Source organism: Vanellus vanellus (genome assembly GCF_965231255.1).
Source record: "Vanellus vanellus genome assembly, chromosome: 12".
Taxonomy (NCBI): domain Eukaryota; kingdom Metazoa; phylum Chordata; class Aves; order Charadriiformes; family Charadriidae; genus Vanellus; species Vanellus vanellus.
In genome coordinates this window covers 9,346,448-9,366,769 of record NC_138917.1, presented here as the reverse complement: position 1 = coordinate 9,366,769, position 20,322 = coordinate 9,346,448, and the positions used below count along the sequence as shown (strand labels likewise).

Sequence of the window (20,322 nt, the reverse complement as noted above, 5' to 3'; positions counted from 1 at the left end):
TCCGGCGGTGGCTCCTGCGTGCCGGGAGCCACGAGGCGGTGGCGGGGGCCAACCCCGGGGGCCGCTGAGCCGCTCGCCAGGTGAACAAACCCCCTTTTATGCGTGCCGGAGCGCAGCTGGCTCGGTACGCGTCCTGCTGCCGGGCACCCCGTGCACGCTGCTTGCCATGGGGTTGGCAGATGAGGGACCCCTCGGCCCCGGGGGGATGCAAGGGGATGCTGTGGCCCAGGGAGCCCCATGTCCTGGGGTGGGATTTGGCACTTGGGGACAGCGCTTGGCTGCTGGCATGGCCTCAGCCGGGGCAATGGCACGGTGGCATTGCCAGCTGACCCATGCACATGTCCTGGCCGCAGGGTGACGTCCCTGCTGCGGAGGAAGGGACAGGCTGGACACCACTCCACCAGCACCCTGTGTCCTCGCAGACAGGGCTGGCTGTCCCCAGGCAGCCCCCCCATGACGCCGGGGTGGCCGGGCTGTCCCTTTTTGGGGTTGTTTTCCGCCCGCTGAATGTGGGGACCAGAGGAGGGGCTGTGCCACCGCGGCAGCTCGCGGCAGGTGGCCGCTGCCGCTGTCTCGCCGGGGCCCGTCCCCATACAAAGCTCTGTTCCCTCCCTCTCTCCTGGCCCCACGCCGCGGGGCCACTTGCCAAGCGAGACGCCGGGGCTTCGTGCCGCGACGGGTTTGCGCCGAGTGTCGCAAGAAGCAGCCGGGACACGGGGCTGGGCTCCCCCCGTGGCTGCCCACCCCCTGCCCGTGCCGCCGGCATCCCTGCCGGCTCTCGGGTGCCGGGGAAACTGAGGCAGCGGGGAAGGAGGCGGCTTGCCCGAGGGAGCCGGTGCCGAGGCTGGGGAGAAAAAACAGGATTCTTGGCACGGGCTGGCGTTGCCGCGCTCTCTGCCCACGGGCGAGGGTTGCTCTTTGCCGGGTGTTGCAGCCTGGCTCTCCCTGCCGGCGCCGCGGCGAGGCGCGCTGCCGCTCTTCACCCCTGTTTTTGCGGGGCTGCCCTGCATGGGGGGCGCCCTGGGGACCCGCAGGTGACACCCCCACCTCCGCGCCGGTGAAAGGGGCAATTGTTCTCCCCACCAACCCCCTCCGGGGGTGGCCGGCCCCCGGCGCTGTGTGTGGCGGGGCTGGCGTGGGCAGCGGGTTGGCCTTGGCCCCCTGCCCGCTGCCGTGCCCTTTTCCAGAGGCAGCTGCCTGCGGGCACAGCTTGGCAGCCATCCTGCCTGCGGGCTCGGCCGGGGCAGGACCCCTGCTCCTCTGGGCCGCCCCGTCACCTCTGCGCAGGGTTGCGGCGCGCGGGGTTGCAGCACCCGGGGCTTGGAGCCACAGCTGTCACGAGTTTGCAGTTCTCTGCAGCGGTTCCGTCCCTGAAGCGGACCCTGGCCAGGGCAGTCTCGGAGGGGACGAGCGGGCAGCCGGTTCACCCTGCCCTGCTGAAAAGTCCCTCTGGAGAGGTGCCTGGTGGCTTCACCCCTGCAGAAGTGACGTGTCGGCTCTGAAAGCCCCTGGTTTTCCATCCTGGAGCTGTGTGGGAGGGTGGCTGTTTTGCCTCCCCTCCCCCGGTGCACTGAAGCTCTCAGGGGGACCAGAGCATCTCTCCCAAGGGGTTTGTGGGCACCCTGAGGCATGCAGGGTGGCGAGATTCCCCGGTCCGTGCTCGGTTCCCCCCGCTGTTGCCACGCGTCCCTCCCCTCCCCGCTCGCTTGTCAGCTAATGGCGCGGCTTATTCCTATGGCTTTTTAAGTGCTTAATGGCGCACGGGGCTAATGATGCGGCTCCCTCTGTTCGCGCCGCACGGATAGATGGATGGTGTCAGGGCTTGGCACTGCCCGAACCTGCGGGGATGGGGACAGGGACGAGAAGGGGCCCAGCCGGTGCCCCGCGGAGCTGGGGGCTGCGAGCGGGCGTCCGCCTGCCCGCCTCTCCTCCCTCCTCCGCATGGCTGCTCCGAGCAGTAATGTCACCGTAAACGATATTTATCACGAGGTGATAAAAATCTATTTCCAGCGACCTCTTGGAAATGGCCCTCGTAAAACCAGGCAGCAGACGGAGGCAGGAGGCAGACAGCGGGAGGGGGAACGGGCAGGGAAATGGCTGTAATCAGCCGCGGAGCAGGGGCCCGGCTCTGCTGGGGAGTCAGCCCTGCTGTTCCCAACCCCGGTAAATCCATGGCCATGGAGGCCCGAGGGCTGCCTGGGCACCGCTGGGTGGATGCTCGGGCATCCCGCGGCTCGAGCATCCTGGGATGCAGCATCCAGGCCGTGAAGGGAGGACCAGAGCGATGCTCGTGTTTAAGTGAGTGGGATGGGGGGGTTTTGCGTGCCATAGCTGCATCCCAGGGTGTTCCCAAAGTGACACCTCGAGGGACCGACTCGGAGATGCTAAGCCAGAGCGTGTCGGGAATGGGATGCTGGGCTAGCCAGCTTTCCCCCAGTGCTCACAGCCGTAGGGATGACCCCCCTGCTGGCAGGCACTGCTGGGTCACCCATTGCCCCCTATATCCCGGGGGGGTGCTGTCAGTCCCGCAGCCCCCCTCCAAGCTGGGGGCTGCAGGATCCCCCCTTCTCCAGCTCCATCCCTTTGGTGCCGATTGCTGGATGCTGATTCAGCCGTTTCCCTCCCGGCACTAATTACTCAGCCCGTCACGGAGTCCTGGCCGTAAATTCTCCGGCAGGAGCGGGCCGGGAGGCGGAAAGCCTCCTTGGCTCCTTTCCCCGATGACCTGAGCAGGGACCTGTAATCCGGTGTAATTCATCGGGGCGCTGAGTCGGCAGGCAGCTGCCCCGTCCTCCCCCACCTGCCTTTGGGGTGCGCTGTCCCCCCGCCAGCATCTCTCCTTCCCTGCTGAGCGGTACCCGGCACCCCTCCCGCCTCTGGGTGACACTCAGCCTAGCTCTGTCCCCCTCCCCCATCACTAGGGGCAGCCTGAGTGACCCCATGTCTCCACGATGCCCTGGGTGATGCTGCTGGCCTGGGCATCCCTCGGGGCTTCCCCAAGCTTGGGGGGGGGGGGGGGGTGGTGGGGCGGAGGGCACCTGGGCCACCTTTGTGGGCTTGGAGAGGTGGGATTTGCTCCTAAAAATGGGTGCAGGGCAGAATGCCCCCCACCATGTCATCCCCCGGTGGGGGAGAGCTATGGGGGAAAACAGCTCCCCGGCTGCAGGGTCTAATCTGCTGTCCTGATGAAGAGATTCATAATCACTTAAAGTAATTAACCAGGTGGGGTGGTGGCTGGACCGCTCTGAGCGTCTGGGTGTCCCCTGCCCGGGGGTGGCTGCCCCAAGGGGAGAACAAGGGTCGGTGGCGGGGGGGTGGGGGCTGGCTGGTGGTGCAGCTCAGGCGTGGGTCATTGCGGGGCTGTGCCAGGAGGGGACAGCAGCAGAGAGGATGGGGGACATCCAGCCTGGGTACCACTCACACGTGCAAAGCCCTTGAAATCCCCGCTGAGGAGGGGCATGGCACCGCTAAGGGACATCGTGCCACCGAAGGGGCTCGGTGCCCACCTGCCCGGCGTGCCTGGGGCGCGCGGTGACACGGCGGAGCGTGTGCTGCAGGTATTATCCTGCATTAAAGTTTCCCCTTGCAGATGGTGCGCGTTTAATCTACGGCTTAACGAAGCGCCGGACCTGGCGGTAAGTCCGTCTTTAGATGGCAGGCGGGAGCTGAGAACCGGCGCGCTAAGCCGCCCGCCTGGATGAAGAAGGGGGACACGGGGGGGGGGGGGGTGGGGGGTGGAAGGGGGGATTGAGGCTTTAATGCCACCGCGTCGCAAGCTGATTGCCTGGCCGGCGTGTGGCCCTCGCCGGGACCCACACTGAGGCAGGCGAGGGCTTTCTCCGTGGGTGCCGTGGTCGTGATGTGCCCCCCCCCTCCCCCCCCGTTGAATCGGATGGGGTCCCCCAGCTGAGGTCCCTTCGCACGGTGCTGTCCCTCTGCTCCCCAGAGCGCCAACCCGGCTGCTCCCCCCTGCCTCAGTTTACCCCCAAGTTCGCCACGGGGCTTTGCACGTGTGGGAATGCCCCGAAAACATGAGCCGCTGTGAGGCGGGTGGGATTTTCCGGAGTGAAAAGCCCCTTGGGGGCAGCTGCCTCTCCCCGCGGCAGGTATTTAGGGTGGCGGGGAGGGAACGGTGGCCGCAGACTGCCCGGCAGCTCCGGAGCTGGAGGTGGGTGAACTGGGTGCCGTGCTGGCTTGCAGGGCCACGGTGTCCCTGAGATGGGGATGGAGAGCACGGGGGGACGGAGCAGGGCCCCGGGGCTGAGTGGCAGCGCGTCCCGTGGGGTCTCTGCAGGATTTGGGTGGCGGATGCTGCTCTGCAGCAAGCTGCATCCCTCCCGTCCTGGCCTGGGGTCCCAATGTCCCAGGGGGACACAAGCAGCAGTGGCATGGAGCTGGGGTTGTGGCACGGTGGCAGAAGGAGATGGGAGGTGCAGGGACAGGTGAGGCCAGGGGGGGTCGGTGGTCTGGCCAGGGTAGTTTGTCTCAGTGTGGAATGGCACTATTTCAGCTGTTTACTCTGGAGCCTAATGATGGTGGCGTGGGCACTGTGCTGCACAGCCTTGGGGAAATCCTTGTGGATTTGAGAGGGCCGGTTGTCACCCACAGGGCCAGCTCCCCTTTCAGTGCCAGGAACGGAGACGCTGCCGCCAGCCCTGCTGTCCATCCATGTCCGTCCTGGGGTGACGGGGTGGCGAGTATGGGGGGCTCTCGGTGTGGCATGGGACCCAGCACTGCCTGGGCAGCAGGGTGGAGGTGCCAACGTCCCCCGGCACCTCGTGCATCGCCGCCACCAGCCGTGGCTTATCCCACAACCTGGGGAAACTGAGGCACGGGAGGGGACGCGGTGTGGCCAGGGCTGCCGAAACGGCGAGCAGCCGTCGCTGCCCACGCCCAGAGCCCCAGAGGGCTGGAGGAAAGCCGGGAGCGAGTGGCTGCGTGCCCCCCCCCCCCCCTCCTCCTCCGCCTCCCCCTCCATCACCTCCCCGCTCGCTGGCGAACAAATGTCTGTTCTTGCAAAAAAAAGAAGTGACAGGGGTCGGCGCAGCGCTTTCCACATGACCTGCCCGGGAACAGAGGACGTCTTTGTTAATCCAGCGAGCTGTCAGTTCAGCCTCTTCACAAAAGGCATAAACCACTTATTGCTGCTCTCACCCCTGACCCCGGATCCGCCTGCGCGCCCTCCATTGTGCCGTCTCGAGGAAGCTGGCAAACAATTTCGGCTCCGGCTCCCCTCCCCGCCGGCGGCTGCGTGCGGGGGCCGCCTCTCGCCCCGCCGGCGTAGGGAGCTGCCATGGGGGACACCCCCACCACCATCACTCCCACCTCCCCCCCCCCCCCCCTCCCCAAACCCCGGCTGCATCTGCGCGCCCGCCGCCTCGCTTGGCAGCTGCTGCGAGGGGACGGGGGCTACCACAAAGGGCCGGGGGGCCGGCGGCAGGACCACCTCCCTCCCTCCCGGGGATGCCGGAGCAGCTGGCCGGAGCCCGCAGGCTGTGGCGAGGGGGTGCCGGGTGCTGCACCCCGTGGCCCCCCGGCCGAAACCCCTTAATGAGAGGGGACAAAAGCTCCTTAGGGCCCCTGGCTGGGACGGGCTGGGACGGCGGCTTTAGCCAAAGCCGCTTATGGCCCGGCACAAAGCCGGTGAGAACAGCCCTGCATGCCGGAGCCGGTGTGGGATGGGGCGATGCTTGCGCCCCGCCAGCCTTGGGGGGCCCGGGGGGTCACACGGGGTGATGGCCGGGCTGGGGGGACGGGACGACACCGAGCGCGTGCCACCCACCCCATCCCTCGGCACCCGGACCCCGCGGCGGGGCCAGCGCGGGCTGGAGCAATTAGATGCAGTCACTTTGGGGCTATATATAACCCAAATTGCTGCCTGCAGCTCGTTAGCTGGCTGTCAGAGCCGCTGCGGCCGCGGCGGGTGAGATGGTGTCGCTGCAGGGTTGGGGGGGTTGGCAGGGTGGGAGGGCGACGAGGGGGACCTGCTGATCTCCCGGGATGGGGACACGAGGAGGGGGGATGCAGTGGGTGCAGGGTCACCTTGCTGGGGACGGGCTCCTGGGGGCCGCCACGCTCCACCCCAAAAAGCAGCAGCGAGCGGGGCGGTGCTGCACCCGCTTCCGCCGGGCGCTTCCTCCGCCATGCCGGTGGGGGGGGGTTGCAAACCTGCTTTGCCGGCGCGGTGCGGGGGGGGCTGTGGTGACACGGGGGGGGGGGTGTCAGGGTCAGGCCTTTCCCCCTGCCCGGCGTCCCCAGGGCTGGTGGCACAGCCTGGTCCCTGGGTCAGGATGCTCAGGGGTGTGTGGTGCATCCCTCCCTGGTGCTGGCGGCGTTTCCAGCATCGTCTCCCCAATGTGGCGTCGTCTTCCCCCTTCCGTGTGGCATCCAGCCTGACCGCAGAGTCTCCAGCCCCCTCCATGCCTGCCTGCCTGCCTGCCCCGTTGCCGGTCCCCGCCTGGGCTCGCCGCCGGCATCCCGCCGGCCCCCGCACGCCGGGGAGGAGCGCGGCACCTCGGGCTGTCTGGGGGCAGCTGCGAGATGAGTGCGAACATATTGTGTGGGCTCCCGCGGCAGGCGTCACGGCGTCGCTGCTGCAGAGCGAGCGGGAACCGCAGCCCCGACGGTGACAAACGTGCCCACGCGGGCTGGGCCATGTCGCGACACCCCCGGCTTCGCCGCTGCGCCGGGACCTGGAGGAGGTGGTGGGGGGGGGGGGGGGATGCAGGTGGGCTGCGGAGATGGGCTGACCCCCTGTACACGGTGTCACCGCCGGCTCCCCGGCCACCGCTGCAACGTGTCCCCACAGCCGTATTAATTTGCCGGGGGGGGGGGGGGGGGGGGCTCACCTGGTTTGGGCACATCTGTAGCTTCAGAAGGGTTAACAGCACCGTGTGTGTGTGTCTCTCTCTGGAGCCTTTTGTTTCTTTCCCATTTTTCCCCGCCCCCCCCCCCCCCCTTCCCCTTTTTAATGAGGGGTTAGCACAGCTGTAATTGCAGGTTCCAACTTTCCGCCAGCAAACACGGCTGAGAAACTTTAAACACGGCGGCGGGGATGCGCGGATCCGGCCACCGCCCCTCCTGCGGGCACCCACCGGGGTGGCAGGGACCCACGGGGGTGCCGAGCCCTGCCGTGCCACCGGCGGGGACCCCCACTGCACCAGAGCCCCTGGGAAAAACCCTCTGGTTTCAGGTCACTGGGAGGAGGAGGAGGAAGGTGAAGGCCTTTTATTCCGATTGCCACCTCGCAGCGGGGGGGGGCGGTGGGGGTTCATCCCGCCCCCCTTCAGCCTTGCAGTTGGGTGCTGGGGTGCGCTGCTTCCCCCCTACACCGAGCATCCTCCCCACCTTGGTCCTTGCCTGCATGCGTGCAGGCTGTGCCAAAAAGCATCGCCGGTGCAGCTGTGCCGGTGCTCGCCGGGCTCGGTGCCGGGGTGACGCCAGCCAAGAGGCGAAGCGCCACGACCGCATCCAGCCCCGGGCGCCCCGGCTGCCGGGAGCACGGGGGCTTTTCGGGGTGCTGCCGCCCGGGAAGGTGGAGGTTGGGGCTTTGCGGGTGCCGCGCTGCTGGCAGCAGGCGGGGTGCAGGGGAGGTGGAATGGGGAAGCTGCCTTTTCTGGTGTCCCGAAGGCACGGGAAACACACCGGCGTGGCCGCCTGCGTGCCGGATCCCTCGACGGAGAGCCACCGCGGCCCTTTGCTTTCCCGCTCCGTCACCGCCATCCCGAAGCCCGGGGGGGGTGAGCTGAGCGCCGTGACAGGTATTTATCCCCGTGACAGGAGCAGAAGGAATGTGACCTTGGCAGGGAGGGACGGACACAGGGACAACCGCTCCCTGCCCTTGCTGCCATCGTGTCCCCCAGCTGCGAAGCTGCTGGCCCCGGGCACCCAGCTGAGGGCAAATGGGGCCACCGCGGTGCTGCCATGCCAGTGGTGGGGGGCACAGGTGACACAGGGTCTGGCAGTTCCTCTCCCTGCCTGTCCCTCGAGGCCACCGGCTGTGTTTTAACGCTGCTCAAGCTCTCCGTGTCCTTCATACCGAGGTCCTGCCAGGGAAGATGGAGGCAGATGTGATACGGGGGGGGGGGGGGGGAGCGCCGTGCCATGGGACGGTCCGTGCCGGCTCCGGTTGGAGTTTTGTCACCTGCAGAGCTGCCCTGCCATTCCTGCCCGTCTTCCCTGGGCGGCGATTGCTCGGGGTGTGCGGCCTTTGCCTGCCTGCCAGCTCAATTTTTTCATCACATAACGATGTCACATTGATGTCACCTCGCCAGACACCTACCCCAGACCTGGACGCTGCCCCTTGGCCCCGGTCCCTGCCAGGGCTGTGCACAACCGGTGTGTGCTGGGAGCTGTTGCGGGCTCATCCCCGAGTCCCTCTGTCCGTGTGCGCGCTCCTCGGTGTGTTTCTGCAGACTGCCACCCCTGCCATGAGCGGGCTGGTCTCAGCTCAGCACCGTTTGGAAGACGCAGCCGGCCGGTCCCCTCTCTCCGCCCATGGGGACGTGCATCTCCCCAAGCCCCACGCCGGGACGGGCTGAGCATCACCACGGTGGGACCTGGGGGGGGCTTTCCAGCCCTCCCCTTGAATTTTGGTGCTTGGTGGCAGATCACCCTTCTCTCCCGGCCTCTGCCTGAGCACCTCGGGGTGCTGCTTAGCAAATTAGCACCCAAATCAACCTGCTCACCTCTAATTGGGGGTGAGTCTTTGAGGACGTGGTCGGGGAGGAAGGCCCCCCCCGCCTCCTCCCCCCCCCCCCCTCCGAGGGGCTGCCGAGATGCTTTATCTGGGTGGACAGATCCCTCCTAATTGAGCAGATATTCAGTGTTCGCAAACAGATGGCTCCTTTGCATCAATTATTCCTTATCTGTGTAACCGGGGATGATTTGCTGACAGATAGCGCGGGGTGAAGTTAAAGCAAGTAGGCGGCCGGTGCTCCGCGCTGGCTCCGGCTGCTGCCTGGGGGGGTCCCCGGGGGCACAGACGGTGAGGGGTGACGGATCCTGGCTGCCCCTTGGGCAGGTAGGACCCACCTCTGATGCTTTTGCATCTTTGGCGTCCCACGGTAGGGAAACAGTAAGGGGTAGGGGCTGCCACTGCCATGGGGCTGATGGGTGGGTTGGGGTCTGGGGGGGCTGCCGGGGGGCTCCCCGGGGAGCAGGAGGGTGCCAGCCTCGGCCCAGCAACCGCTCCCGAAATCCTCCTTTCCTCGCAGCGACCCCGGCCCGGCTCGCCGCTCCCTGACTGCGTCTTGCTCAATGGTGCTGCGACGCATGACGGGGGATGATTAATGCTAATTAATGATTAGTTGCTCCGGGTATCAAAGTGCGCCCCAGCCCTTTCCCGTGCCCACAGGTAGGGGATTGGTGCCTGCTGCTGCCGGTGGCATCACCCCGGGAGGAGGAGCGGTGGTATGGCATCGCCCCCCTGGGACCCTGGGGAGATGTCCCTGCCATCTTCAGGGATCCCGTACCAAGCTTTCAGGGATGGGGACTGGTCCCCCAGCTTGTCCCCTGCCTGCTGTGAAAGTCACCTTCTATTAATCATTGGGAAAAGAGAAGAGCATCCCGCCGTTGTCGGGGCAGCCAGTGGCACCCCGCCAGTTGGAGCCAGTACGTGGTGGCACCCGAGGCCTTGCGGGATGTGCCGAGCGCTCGCGGCTGTGCGGCACTGCCATATGGATTCCATAAATTAAACCTTTCCAGGAAGCGAACGGTAAATTTATATGTCCGCTCGCGTGCGTGGCTCATTGAGTCTAAGGGCTTCCCAGCAAAACATTCACCTACCATCCATCGCGCTTCGGCTCTCCACGTTTATAGGACTAATCCCAAGAAAAACGGGATCAACATAAAACCCTCGCTGTGCTGCAACCCTGACGTCCCCAAATCGGGAGCGGGGTGTCCCCTATGGGTGACCCCTGTGGCAGGAGAGGAGGTCACCCGCATCCCGCCATGCCTGGGGTGGGTGCAGCATCCCTGGGGACCTGCTTGGACCTGGGGCCGGCTTGTCCGTGTGTCTGTCCCGGAGCGGCGTGGCAGTGCCGGGATGCTCGCGGCGTCGCTGGCTGTCGCTTTATTAAAGATAAACAGCAGCGGTGACAGCCCAAGCTGTGTGCCTGGGCGCGCCTGACGCGGGAAGCTGACGGCGACAACAAACACGGGGCCCACGGCAGCGCCCGGGGATGCCGAGGGTCGGAGAGGGGGACCATCCCCAAACCGAGCGAGAAGCAGCGGCAACGCCGTCCCCATCCCTGCGGCGTGTTTGCCTCGCCCGCCCGGCGGGGAAGGCGTTGGGGGGTTGTTGATCTCGAGTAAACACTGCCCGGTTGAGTAATCGGGAGCTGCCTAACCGGCCAGCTGCCGCTGGCGAGCAAGGGGACGCCGCTTTGATTCATGTCCTCTCCCCCCCCACCCCCTTCCAGCCTTTCTTCTCTGGCCGCGCTGGGAGCCATCGGCCGGATCCAGCTGTAGCCCCGCGGCGCGGGCTGGCTGGCGAGCGGCGTGCGGCTCCCCGCGCCGGCCACGTGCACCGGCCGGCAGGAAAACAAAGCATCCTGTGTCTGTGCACCCTGACCCCCCGCCCCGTGCCCCCCACCCGCGCCGGTTGGGTAGGGAAAGGCGCTGAGTCTCTGTCCTGCTTCTCTTCCAGGTGTCCTCTTCGTCCCTCGAGACAGCCGCCACCAAGCCTGCAGCCGGCGAGCCCCGGCACCGGGCGGCCAGCGCCGGGGAGAGCCCGGGGACGGGTGGCGGCGCTGCTCCGGACATCGGCCACCGGACGGCTTTGGATGCGGAGGGTGCAGACGCTGGAGCCACAAGTAGGTGATGCCAGGGGATGCCATCGCTGAGGGTTGTCCCCTGCCCCACCGCGGGGTGCGCCGCCAGCCTGGCGTGCCGCCGTGGCTTGGGTCTCCCGGCAAAGGCTAGCGCCCAGCGGTTTGGGGTTGGGGCTCCGAAACCCGCAGCCCCGCTGGGAAGGTGACCCCGACGGCACCTCGGTCCCTGCCCGCCGTCCCCGGGGCCGTGAGTCAGGCCGTGGGCGCCGGGAAGAGCTGCGGCGTTGGGCTGGCCGCGCCGGCGAGCTGGGGGGGCCCTTGGGGCTGGGCTGGGCTGCGGCTCCTGGGACTCGGTCTCCCCGTCCATCAGGAGCAGCAGCATTTTTGGGAGAGGTATCACGCATGCTTCCCACCTGCCGCCTCCCTGGACCGGCTTGTTTGCCAGCCCTTCCCGGCAGGCGCGCCGTGCCATGCTGTGCCGTGCCGCGCCGCGCCGCGCCACGCCAGGCTGCTTTGATCTGGCAGCAACTGCCGATGCCGGTTCTTGGCGCTGGGCTGGGGAGAGCTGGGAACCGCAAGGTGCAGCGGGCAGGGAGCGGGGACAGCCAGCGCCGCCTCCACGGGGTGAGGGGGCTGCCTGGGGGGGGACGTTCGTGACCCCCTCCATGTCCCCGAGGAAGGGCACTTCCCAGGGACACGGTGGCCCGCATCGGCCGCCGAGCAGCCCCGTGGGGATTTGGCCCCGGTTTGGGACCCCGCAAGGTGCTGTGTCCCCTGGGGAGGGGGGGTTGGAGGGGGGGGGGGCAGGATGCATTTGCAAGCTGCTCACAGCCCAGCCGGCAGCGGCGCGGAGGCAAGCTGGGAGCCGTGGCCTGGAACGGGCCCGCCGGAGTCAGCTCGGGATTTATTACCCTGCCAGTGGCTGCCGGGCAAAGGTGACAGTGACTAATGGCTTGTTACACGCCTGCCACATCTCATCTGCGCACCGCGGCCGGCTGCCGGCGCTCCCAGCCCCGGTGTGCGGGCAGCCTGCGCCCGCCCTCCCTTCCCCGGGGGGGGGACGAGGGTGAACACCCCCCCACTTCTGTGCCCCCCCCACGGCCAGAGCGGGTGATGGTGACGGTTGGGCAGCTTGGTGCGGGAATCCATCCCTGTGCCGAGGATGGGAACCCGCTCCGGCAGCATCCCTGCCCCTGGGGCTGGCGTCCTCGGAGGTACCGCCGTGTCTGGTGGCTTCCCAGCCGATGGCACGTCCCGGAGTGTCCCGGTGAGGCTGGCGTGACACACGGGACTTCCCGGCACACGAAACTCCTTCGTGGTTGCAAAACCGTCAGCCGTGCTTGCCGCCGCTCTGCCGGCAACGGCGGCGATCCCGTGCCAGGGTCGCCGGGCTGTGACGTGGAGGAGAGCGTGCCTGTGCGGATGGATGCTGACAAAGCCACAAAAGCATTCACTAGGAAAATTAAAAAATTAACAGGCATTGGCTCACTCTAGATTAGTAAAGGCAGGGAGATAAAAGCGGCTCTTTATACCTTGTGAGAATTGCTGATAAGGGCATTTGTTCCTCTGTATTCTTTAAAAAGAATGCAATAAAAATTTAAAATAGAATGGGAAAAGGGAGACAGGGAGGGGGGGAAGAAAGCGCTGGCGTTGCCGCCGAGGAGGGCTGGGGGAGGCGGCGGGCAGCACCAGCGCCGCGGGCAGCACTGGCGTGGTGTGGCAGCGGGGCCTGTTGGAGGAAGAGGAGGAGGATGGAGGGGAAGCAGAGGCGAGGGTGAGCCGGGAAGGGGTTTGGGTGGTGGTGGGGGGGTGTGTGTGTTGGTGTGGCAACTTGCTTGGGGACGGCTGAATGCCCCCACCGTGGCCTGCACCTCCTCCTGCGGAGGTGCTGGTTCATGGCTGGCAGCGCCAGGACAAAATTCCTCGCCGAAGCCTCCCTTGTGCCGGGGGAAAGTCGGGGTCCTGCCTGTCCGAGCCTGTCCGGCACGCGGAGCCGACCGGCACGGCTTGTAATGGCCGGTAAAGGAATGATCGGCAACTTGCTCCGCTTGCGAGTGGGCTGAGCCCCACCCCGCTCGTTTCACTGGTGTCTCCGAACTCGGGTGCGGGCAGAGCCCGCAGGGTGACGGTGGGGTGGCACAGGGGTGACCCACCACGTTCCCCACCCGCGGGGGACAGTGCTGTCCCCCATTCCTGCACCCGGTGCGGGGGGTGAACAGAGGGAACACCCCTTATCTCTGCAGGGTCCGGACTCGGGACCACCCCCATGATGGGTCGGGCAGTGGGTTGGGATGACACCTCTGAGCTCTGGCGTGTCCCACAGCCTGTTTGGAGGTCCAGGCAGTTTTTTGGGGGGGGGGGCGGGTCAAAGGGCTGGATGCCACCCCTAAACCCTTGCCCCTCATCGGTCCCCCTGGCACAGGGAGGGGGGAACGCCTGTGTATTGGGGTCACAGCTGTGACACCCCCCCCCGGCCCCCCCCATCCCCCTAATTCGTGGGGGGGCACCTTCCCCCCATGCTGCACCGCGGGGAGGTGAGGTGGGGTCCCCCATCCCCGGTGCACCGGGACCCCCCCCCCCCCCCGCCCGCCTCGGTGCCTCCGTCCCCGGGGGCGGGGGGAAGGTGCCAGCCACCCGTCCCGTTCCCGTCGCGTCCCCCCCCCCCCCCCCCGCTCCTCCGTCGGGGCCCTGCCCTGCCCGGCCCGGCCCCCGGTGAGTCACGCTCCAGCCGTGCGGCTCCCGGGGCGGCGGGCGGGCGCCGAGGGAAGCAGGAAGCGGCGGGGGGGGGTGGGGGGGGAGAGCGGTAGAGTGAAGGGGGGGGGGGTGAAAGGCACGGCTCGGCTCCGCTCCGCTTCTCTCCGCTCCCCTCTGCCCATGGAGGAGCGCAGCCCCCGCTGGACGGCGCGGCCGACGGGTGAGTGCTTCTCTCCCCCCCTCCCCCGTACCTCCCTTCCCGTTTCAGCGCCGTGATGGGGGGGGGGGGAACGGGGAATGTCCTGCCCCCCGCCCCGGGTTGGGGGCTGCGGTGACCGGCTGTGCTGGAGGGGTGGGATGGGGTTGGTGTGCTCCCTCCCCCCACCCTCCCCCAGCCCCTTCGGCTCTGCTGCTGGGGGGGCTCCGGCGTCGGGGACGGAGGTCACCCTGGGGCTGGGGGATGGAGGTCACCCTGGGCTTGGGGGACCCCCTGGCGTGGGGGGATAAAGGTCACCCTGGAGTTGGGGGACCCTATCGTGTGGGGGACAGAGGTCACCCTGGAGTTGGGGGACCCCATGGCATGGGGCGTGGAGGTCGCCCTGGAGTTAGGGGACCCCATGACATGGGGGGTGGAGGTGGCCCTAGGCTTGGGAGACCCCACGGTGTGGGAGACAGAGGTCGCTGTGGGGTTGAGGGGCTCTGTTGTGTGTGGGATGGAGGTCACCCTGGATTTGGGGGACTCCATGGCATGGGGGTTGGAGGTGGCCCTGGGCTTGGGGGGCTCTGTTGTGTGTGGGATGGAGGTCGCCATGGATTTGGGGGACTCCATGGCATGGGGGTTGGAGGTCACCCTGGAATTGGGGGACCCAATGGCATGAAGGGCGGAGGTGGCCCTGGGCTTGGGGGACACTGTTGTTTGGGGTATAGGGGTTACCCTGGGCTTGGGAGACCCCATGGTGTCGGGGACAGAGGTCACCCTGGGCTTGGAGGACCAGCTGCTGCGTGTCCTGAGGGATGTTGGGGGGAGATGGGACCCGCTGGGTGCTGCGGGCTCAAGGTCCGACGTCGGCCGAGGTGCTCCGTCCCCATGTCCTGCATTGCCACTGAGACCCTTCGGGGGTTTCCCATGGGGGACCTGGCTGGTGGGCTGGGGGGTCACGGGGGGGCACGGGGCCGTGCTGGGAGCTCAGCCGGTGGCACCGACCTTGGCGCGTCTCCTTGCCTTGCTGTCTGTCTCCCGAGCCGAGTGTGTGGGGTGCTGCCGCAGGGCCGTGCCTCAGTTTCCCTACACACCGCTCCACCGAAGCGAGCAGCTCTCCTATTATCCGTGTTTCTGGACACCTGGGACCGGGGCTGGGCAGGGAGCACGTTGCCAAACAAACCGTGCTGCCTGACGTGGGGACACCGGGTACCGCATGCCGCATCGGGGTGATGCCGCGGCCCCGGCGTCTCGCCCGGCTCATCGTTTGCCGCCGTGTTTATTGCTCTGCTCCGTCCTCGCTCTTCCACCCCTGCCAGCGCCGCTTGCCTTGCCCTTCGCCCCGGGGCCCGGCCGGTCACCGCGCCGAGCTCGCAGCCGTGCCACACTTGTGCCCGATGTTGTGCCGCGTCCGAGCGACTACTTTGCACGGTGGAGTTGGTGTCAGCGCCCCGCCGTTGTCCCCACTGCCAGCCCATAGAGCAGCAGGGCGAGTGCCCGGCTCTCCTCCTCCTCCTCCTCCTCCTCCTCCAGCAGCACTGAGCCCTTTGGACCACAGCATCCCGACGCGGGATGGGGGCACGGAGCTGGGGTGGGTGCCCGTTGGGCCGAGAGCCGCAGAGGGAGTTAATGGAGGGTGAAGGCAGCGGGAAGGCAGCACCTCTTCCTGCAAGCGCGGGCGCGCCTGCGCAGCGGCCCCGTGCGAGCATCGGGGTGAGCCCGTGTGGTTTGTGGGTGTGCTCCCGCGGGCGAGGCGAGCGTGCGCCGGGCTGCGTGTGCGCTTGGCAGCCTGGTTGTGTGTGTCACCTGGTGGGGAGGTGTCGGGTGTGACAGTGGGGCGAGCGGAGCGGCGGCGTGGCGGGGCCAAGGCCAGCGGCTCCCGCGGGGCTGGGTCGGGCGGTGGGTGCATGGAGTGTGTGTGTGTGGGATGCGTGTGCACATGCATGTGCGTGCATTGCACGACTCCAGGTCACGCTGGCTGCTGTTGGTGCAGGGGGAGTGCAGTGAGCGTGTGGCTCCCCCCCCTCCGAGTGTGCGTGTAGGTGAGCGTGCGCTTGCACACCCCTGTGCCTGCACTTGTGCGTGCACACGCACGAGTGTGCACACCCGGGGGCCTTTTTTGGGTGGTGGTGTGGAGGGTTGGGTGTGAGAGTGTGTGTGTGTGTGTGTGTGTGTGTGTGTGTGTGCTGGCTGCAGGGCAGGGAGCATTACAGCAGAGACAGTGGCTTTGGCGGGGGGCCAGGCTGCCCGGGGGGGGGGCACAAGGGGGGGGGGGGTGTGTGCGCGCCGTGGGACACAGGGGACATTTTATTGTTTCCTGATGTGCCAGCGCTCGGGATGGGGCTGCAGGTTGGGGGGCAGCTCGAGGTGGGGGGGGGACACACACATTATTTTTAATCTCTGCTCTTCCTTCTGCCTCCCCCCCCCGCCCCCCCCCTCAGCCGTCTCCCCCATGTGCTGCCCCTCACCCTGGCGTCCGGCAGCAGCCGGTGGGAGGTCGGGGGGCTGGGTGACACCTCCGTCCCCGAGCTCCGGCAGCGATGCCAGTCCCGGGGACAAGGTTTGGCATCCCGGTGTTGGGGGTGGGTGGGAATTGCCTTGACGTCCCACTGAGGGGGGGGGGACCCAACCCAATTTGCAGGCCTTGCTCGGCTGCATCACCCGTGGGGGGCCACAGGGCAGCACCGCCGAACCCCGACTCCCCTCTCCGGGAAAGGGACAGCGGGGACGGCGCTTGGCACGCCGCGGCCGCCCGGGCAGGCTGCCAGGGGGATTACCCTTGAAGTAGCCCTTGCCGTGCCTCGTGCCTCGGTGGCCATGGGGCCGCCCCGTGTGTGGTTTGGGGGTGTGTGGTGTGTGTGTGTGTGTGGGGGGGGGGGGTGTGCGTGTGTGCCCCCCCCCACCAGCCCCGGCACCCCGCTGCCTGCCGGCGGTTGCCAGGCGGTGTGGGAGGAAGCGCGCCCCGGCACTCCCGCGCCGATAACGGCGGTTGCCTTATCGCGGGGCCTTCTGCAAGGGCAGGCGGCTATGCCCCCCCCCCCCCCCCCCTCCCCTTTCCTTGGCCCTTATCTGCCTCGGCCGTTGGCCCCGGCTCGGTTCGCAGCCCCCCTCTCCCCCCCCTCCTCGGTGACTCCCCCCCCCCCCCCCCCCATCCCAGCACCCGCCGTAGCGCCCGCGGGGTCGGCCCTTTTTGGGGGCGGCCGCTTGGCAGCCTGCCCCCTCTATCCTTTTTGAAGTTTAAAATCCATTTAAGTCAAGAGGAGGGAAAGTTATTGCCTCTAAAGCCCCTTTGCGTTGAGCAGTAAATCCTCTTTGCTGCACCGACGCCGCCTCTTAGCACCCGCGGGACTCGGGGGGGGGGGGGGGGGCGGGGGGGGAGGGGGGGAGGGGACGACACACGATGACACAACACACACAAGCTGCATGTCGTGTCGTGTCCCGTCCCCCCCCCCCCATCATCCCCAGCACCCTGCAGGTGGGTGCTGCGGGTGCTTTTAGGGCTGGGAGAGAGCGGGGAGCCCTGCGTGCCCCCCCCCCCCCCCCCCCCTTAAAGCGTGGCCAGCGCGGGGTCGGGGGGCCCTTTGCAGCTCCCCCCCCCCCGGCTGGTGCGAGCATCACCGCCGCTCGCTCGCCGTTTGCTCGCCACCTCCGTGCTCACACTGGTTTGGCCCACGAAGGGGGGATCTCCTCTCATCGATGCTCCAGCGGCGCCCCCCCCCGCCCCCCCCGGCCAGCGTGGGCCCCCCCCCGCCCCCCCCAGCACGGCGGGCTTTGAGGCGGACGGAGCGGGAGCTCGATGCGCTCCCAGCACGATGGCGTTTTTATTTGATTTCCCTTCTCCCGAGCCGGCGATATTTAAATATTAATGCCTGCCGCTAATTGCTGTGTCAGAGGAGCGGGTCGGCGCGGGAGCTGGAAGGGGGGCGGGGGAAGGGGGGGGGGGGGGGGGGGAGGGCTAATTTTGTTGTCTCGGGGAGCGTTTTCCGAGGAGAAACGTTTTTGCACACACGCACGTGGGGATTTTGACTCCCTTGGGATTTGCCTGGCCCTGGCAGGGATGTGTGGCAGGAGGGGGGGCAGGCTGCCATGCCACCGGCGTGGGGGGCTTCAGAGCCTGATCCCCCACCCCCCCAAATTTTGCGGTGGGGTTTGCAAAGGGGGAGGCCCCTCTCAAGGGGGTGGTTGGGTTGTTTTCTTTTTTTTTTTTTTTTTTTTTTTTTTGGAGGGGGGGGTGTATATATATATATATATTTTTTTTTTTTTTTTTTTTTTTCTCTTGGGGCAGAGCGGCGTCAGATGCTTGCGTGCTCGCTTCCTGTAATAAAGCGACCGCCGGCGCGCTTGTCACCTGCTCTCTGTTGTGCTGCCAAGCGGCAGACATGCCGCTTCTTGCTGCGGGCCCTGGCGCGCTCCCCACCGCCGCCGCCGCTGCCGCCGCTCCTCCCGCTCGCCCCGGGCGCGCTCGCCCCGTGCCAGCGCGGCGTTAGCAGGTGTTTCGGGGAGGGTGCGACGGTGCTTGTTGCCGCACGCCCCGTGCGGGTGGGGGCCGTTTAACTGTTCCTCGCCGCGGCCGGGCCCCCCTTCGCCGCCCTCCTCGCCTCCCCCGGGGTGTAGCGGTGATGCCGGGGTTTGGCACCTCGGGTGCTTGCACCCGGGGCCCCACGCCACCCCTCTCCCCTGGGACTCGCCGCCAGGGTGCCATGGCCTCCCTGCCCTATGGCTCTGCTGCTCCCCAGAATTTGGGGTGCCGGGGGTTGGCAAAGCCCCTTGGCAGAGCCAGCCCAGCCGCAGGCAGACATCTCCGGTTGGCGCCGGCTGTGCCGTGCTGTGCTGCGCCGTTGGATCTCGGGGGGGTCCACGCAGCACGTGCCATGCGTGAGCTGTGCAAAGTGCTTGGCAATGCTGCTGCGCACCGTGCCGTGCCGCCTCCTTGGACGTAGAGGGTGGTGCTGGTGCCCACCATGCTGTGCCATGCCGTGCAGCCCCCTTGGATGCACAGGGCAGTGCTGGTGCCCACCGTGCCGTGACATGCCGTACCATGCCCTTGGATGGACAAGGTAGTGCTGATGCCACCCGTGCTGTGCCGTGACATGCCATATCATGCCCTTGGATGGACAAGGTGGTGCTGATGCCATCCCTGCTGTGCCATGCCATGCCCTTGGGTGGACAGGGTAGCGCTGGTGCCCTCCGTGCCGCGCTGTGCAATCCTCTTGGATGCACGGGGCACTTGCTGGTACCCACCATGCCGTACCATACCACCAGGCTTTCCAGCCCCATTGGATGGGACTTTCCCCATTGGGGGTTATCTCTGCTCGCCCCGATAACCTCTGGATCCCCAGCCGGTTTGTCAACCCCAGCAGCCGTTGCTCCCTGCCCGCTCCCACCCATGTAATCTCCTTCCTTCCACCCGGCACGGCACAGCACGGCACGGCACAGTGTGCGGTCCCCATTAACCCTGCAGCGAGGCGCTGCCTTTACTGGGGTCCTGCTCCCGTTAACCCCGGCTGCGGGGATTTTGCACCGCCGTAACCCATCGGGGAGGCTCGTTGGAAGGGGCTAACACCGGGTTGGCTCCTGAGGGACCAGCCGATGCCTCTCCCCAGCCACGCACAAGCGGGACCGCGATAAATGTGGGGTGCAGGGAGGGCTGGGGGGCAAATTGCAGCCGAATATCCCCCGTGGAGGAGGCAGGATGGGTTTTGCTCCTTCCTACCCGCATCCCGCCCCGGTCCAGCCCCAGCTCCCGGCACCGGCTTTGTTTCCGCCGTATAACAAGATGATGGGTTAGGGTCAAGCTGCGGGTTCATAACTTGTTGGAAGACTTTGCCGAACAATAAAGGTGTCTGGCTTTATATCTGCTCGTATTTTATCCGCGCCACGGCCTTTCCCCAGCGCCGGCCGGGATTTACGGCAGGGGATATTTGAACGTGTCGAGGCGAGCTGGGGAAGCCGAGGCCGACCCCCCCCACCCCCCACCCCCTCCCCACGCCTTTGCATTCAGTGCCTGTGCGCTGAAATATTTACCTTCCAGCTCCTCTGACAGTTCAAGCCGTCTCGTGAAGCAAAGGTTATTGAACTGCGAATGTTATGACATTACATTTTTGTGTCTGCACTTTCAAGATGCGTGATGCAGCCTGAATGATAAGTGATCTCGGGGTTAAGGGTGGGTTTCTTTTTTTTTTTTTTTTTTTTCCTCCTCTTTCCTTTCTCCTCCTTTCCCTCCCTCCCGCTCTCCTCCCCGCCTCGGCGCGGACTGTTGGCTCTGCTGGGGCTTGATAACGCTCCCTTTTATTGCCCTGCCTTTGCATTCCTGCAGCTGGGCGCCCTGCGGTTGGTGTGGGTGCTGGGGAGGGTTTTAGGAGGTGGGAGAGGGACATTTCCCAGCGCAGAAGCTGGTCGCGCTGGTGCGTGCCTCAGTTTCCCTAACCCTGGGCTCATCCCTCATGCCATGTGCCGCGCTGGGGTGGGCGATGGTGGGTACCCAAGCCACCAAGCCCCTCCTGTTGGAGGATGCCGATGCCGACCTGGGTACCCCAACCCCTCCTGCATCCCGGCGTGGAGGGAAATGCGGCATCCTGCATCCCACCGAGGCTGTGCCACGGGGCAGGAGGTGATGCGTGGTGCTCGCTGGTGCTGGTCTATGCCCCCGGCCCCATT

The 20,322-nt window shown here is 66.9% G+C and overlaps 1 protein-coding gene across 1 annotated transcript in view; it reads left to right on the top strand.

The window, feature by feature from the left end:
- Nucleotides 1–20,322, top strand: part of GSE1 (Gse1 coiled-coil protein) — a gene marked incomplete at its 5' end in the record, with an annotated part of 105,561 nt that overhangs the window by 26,234 nt on the left and 59,005 nt on the right. The window contains one exon of the mRNA XM_082489233.1: nt 10,649–10,814. Within this exon, the coding sequence (XP_082345359.1) occupies nt 10,649–10,814 (166 nt within the window). The remainder of the gene's footprint in view (nt 1–10,648; nt 10,815–20,322) is intronic.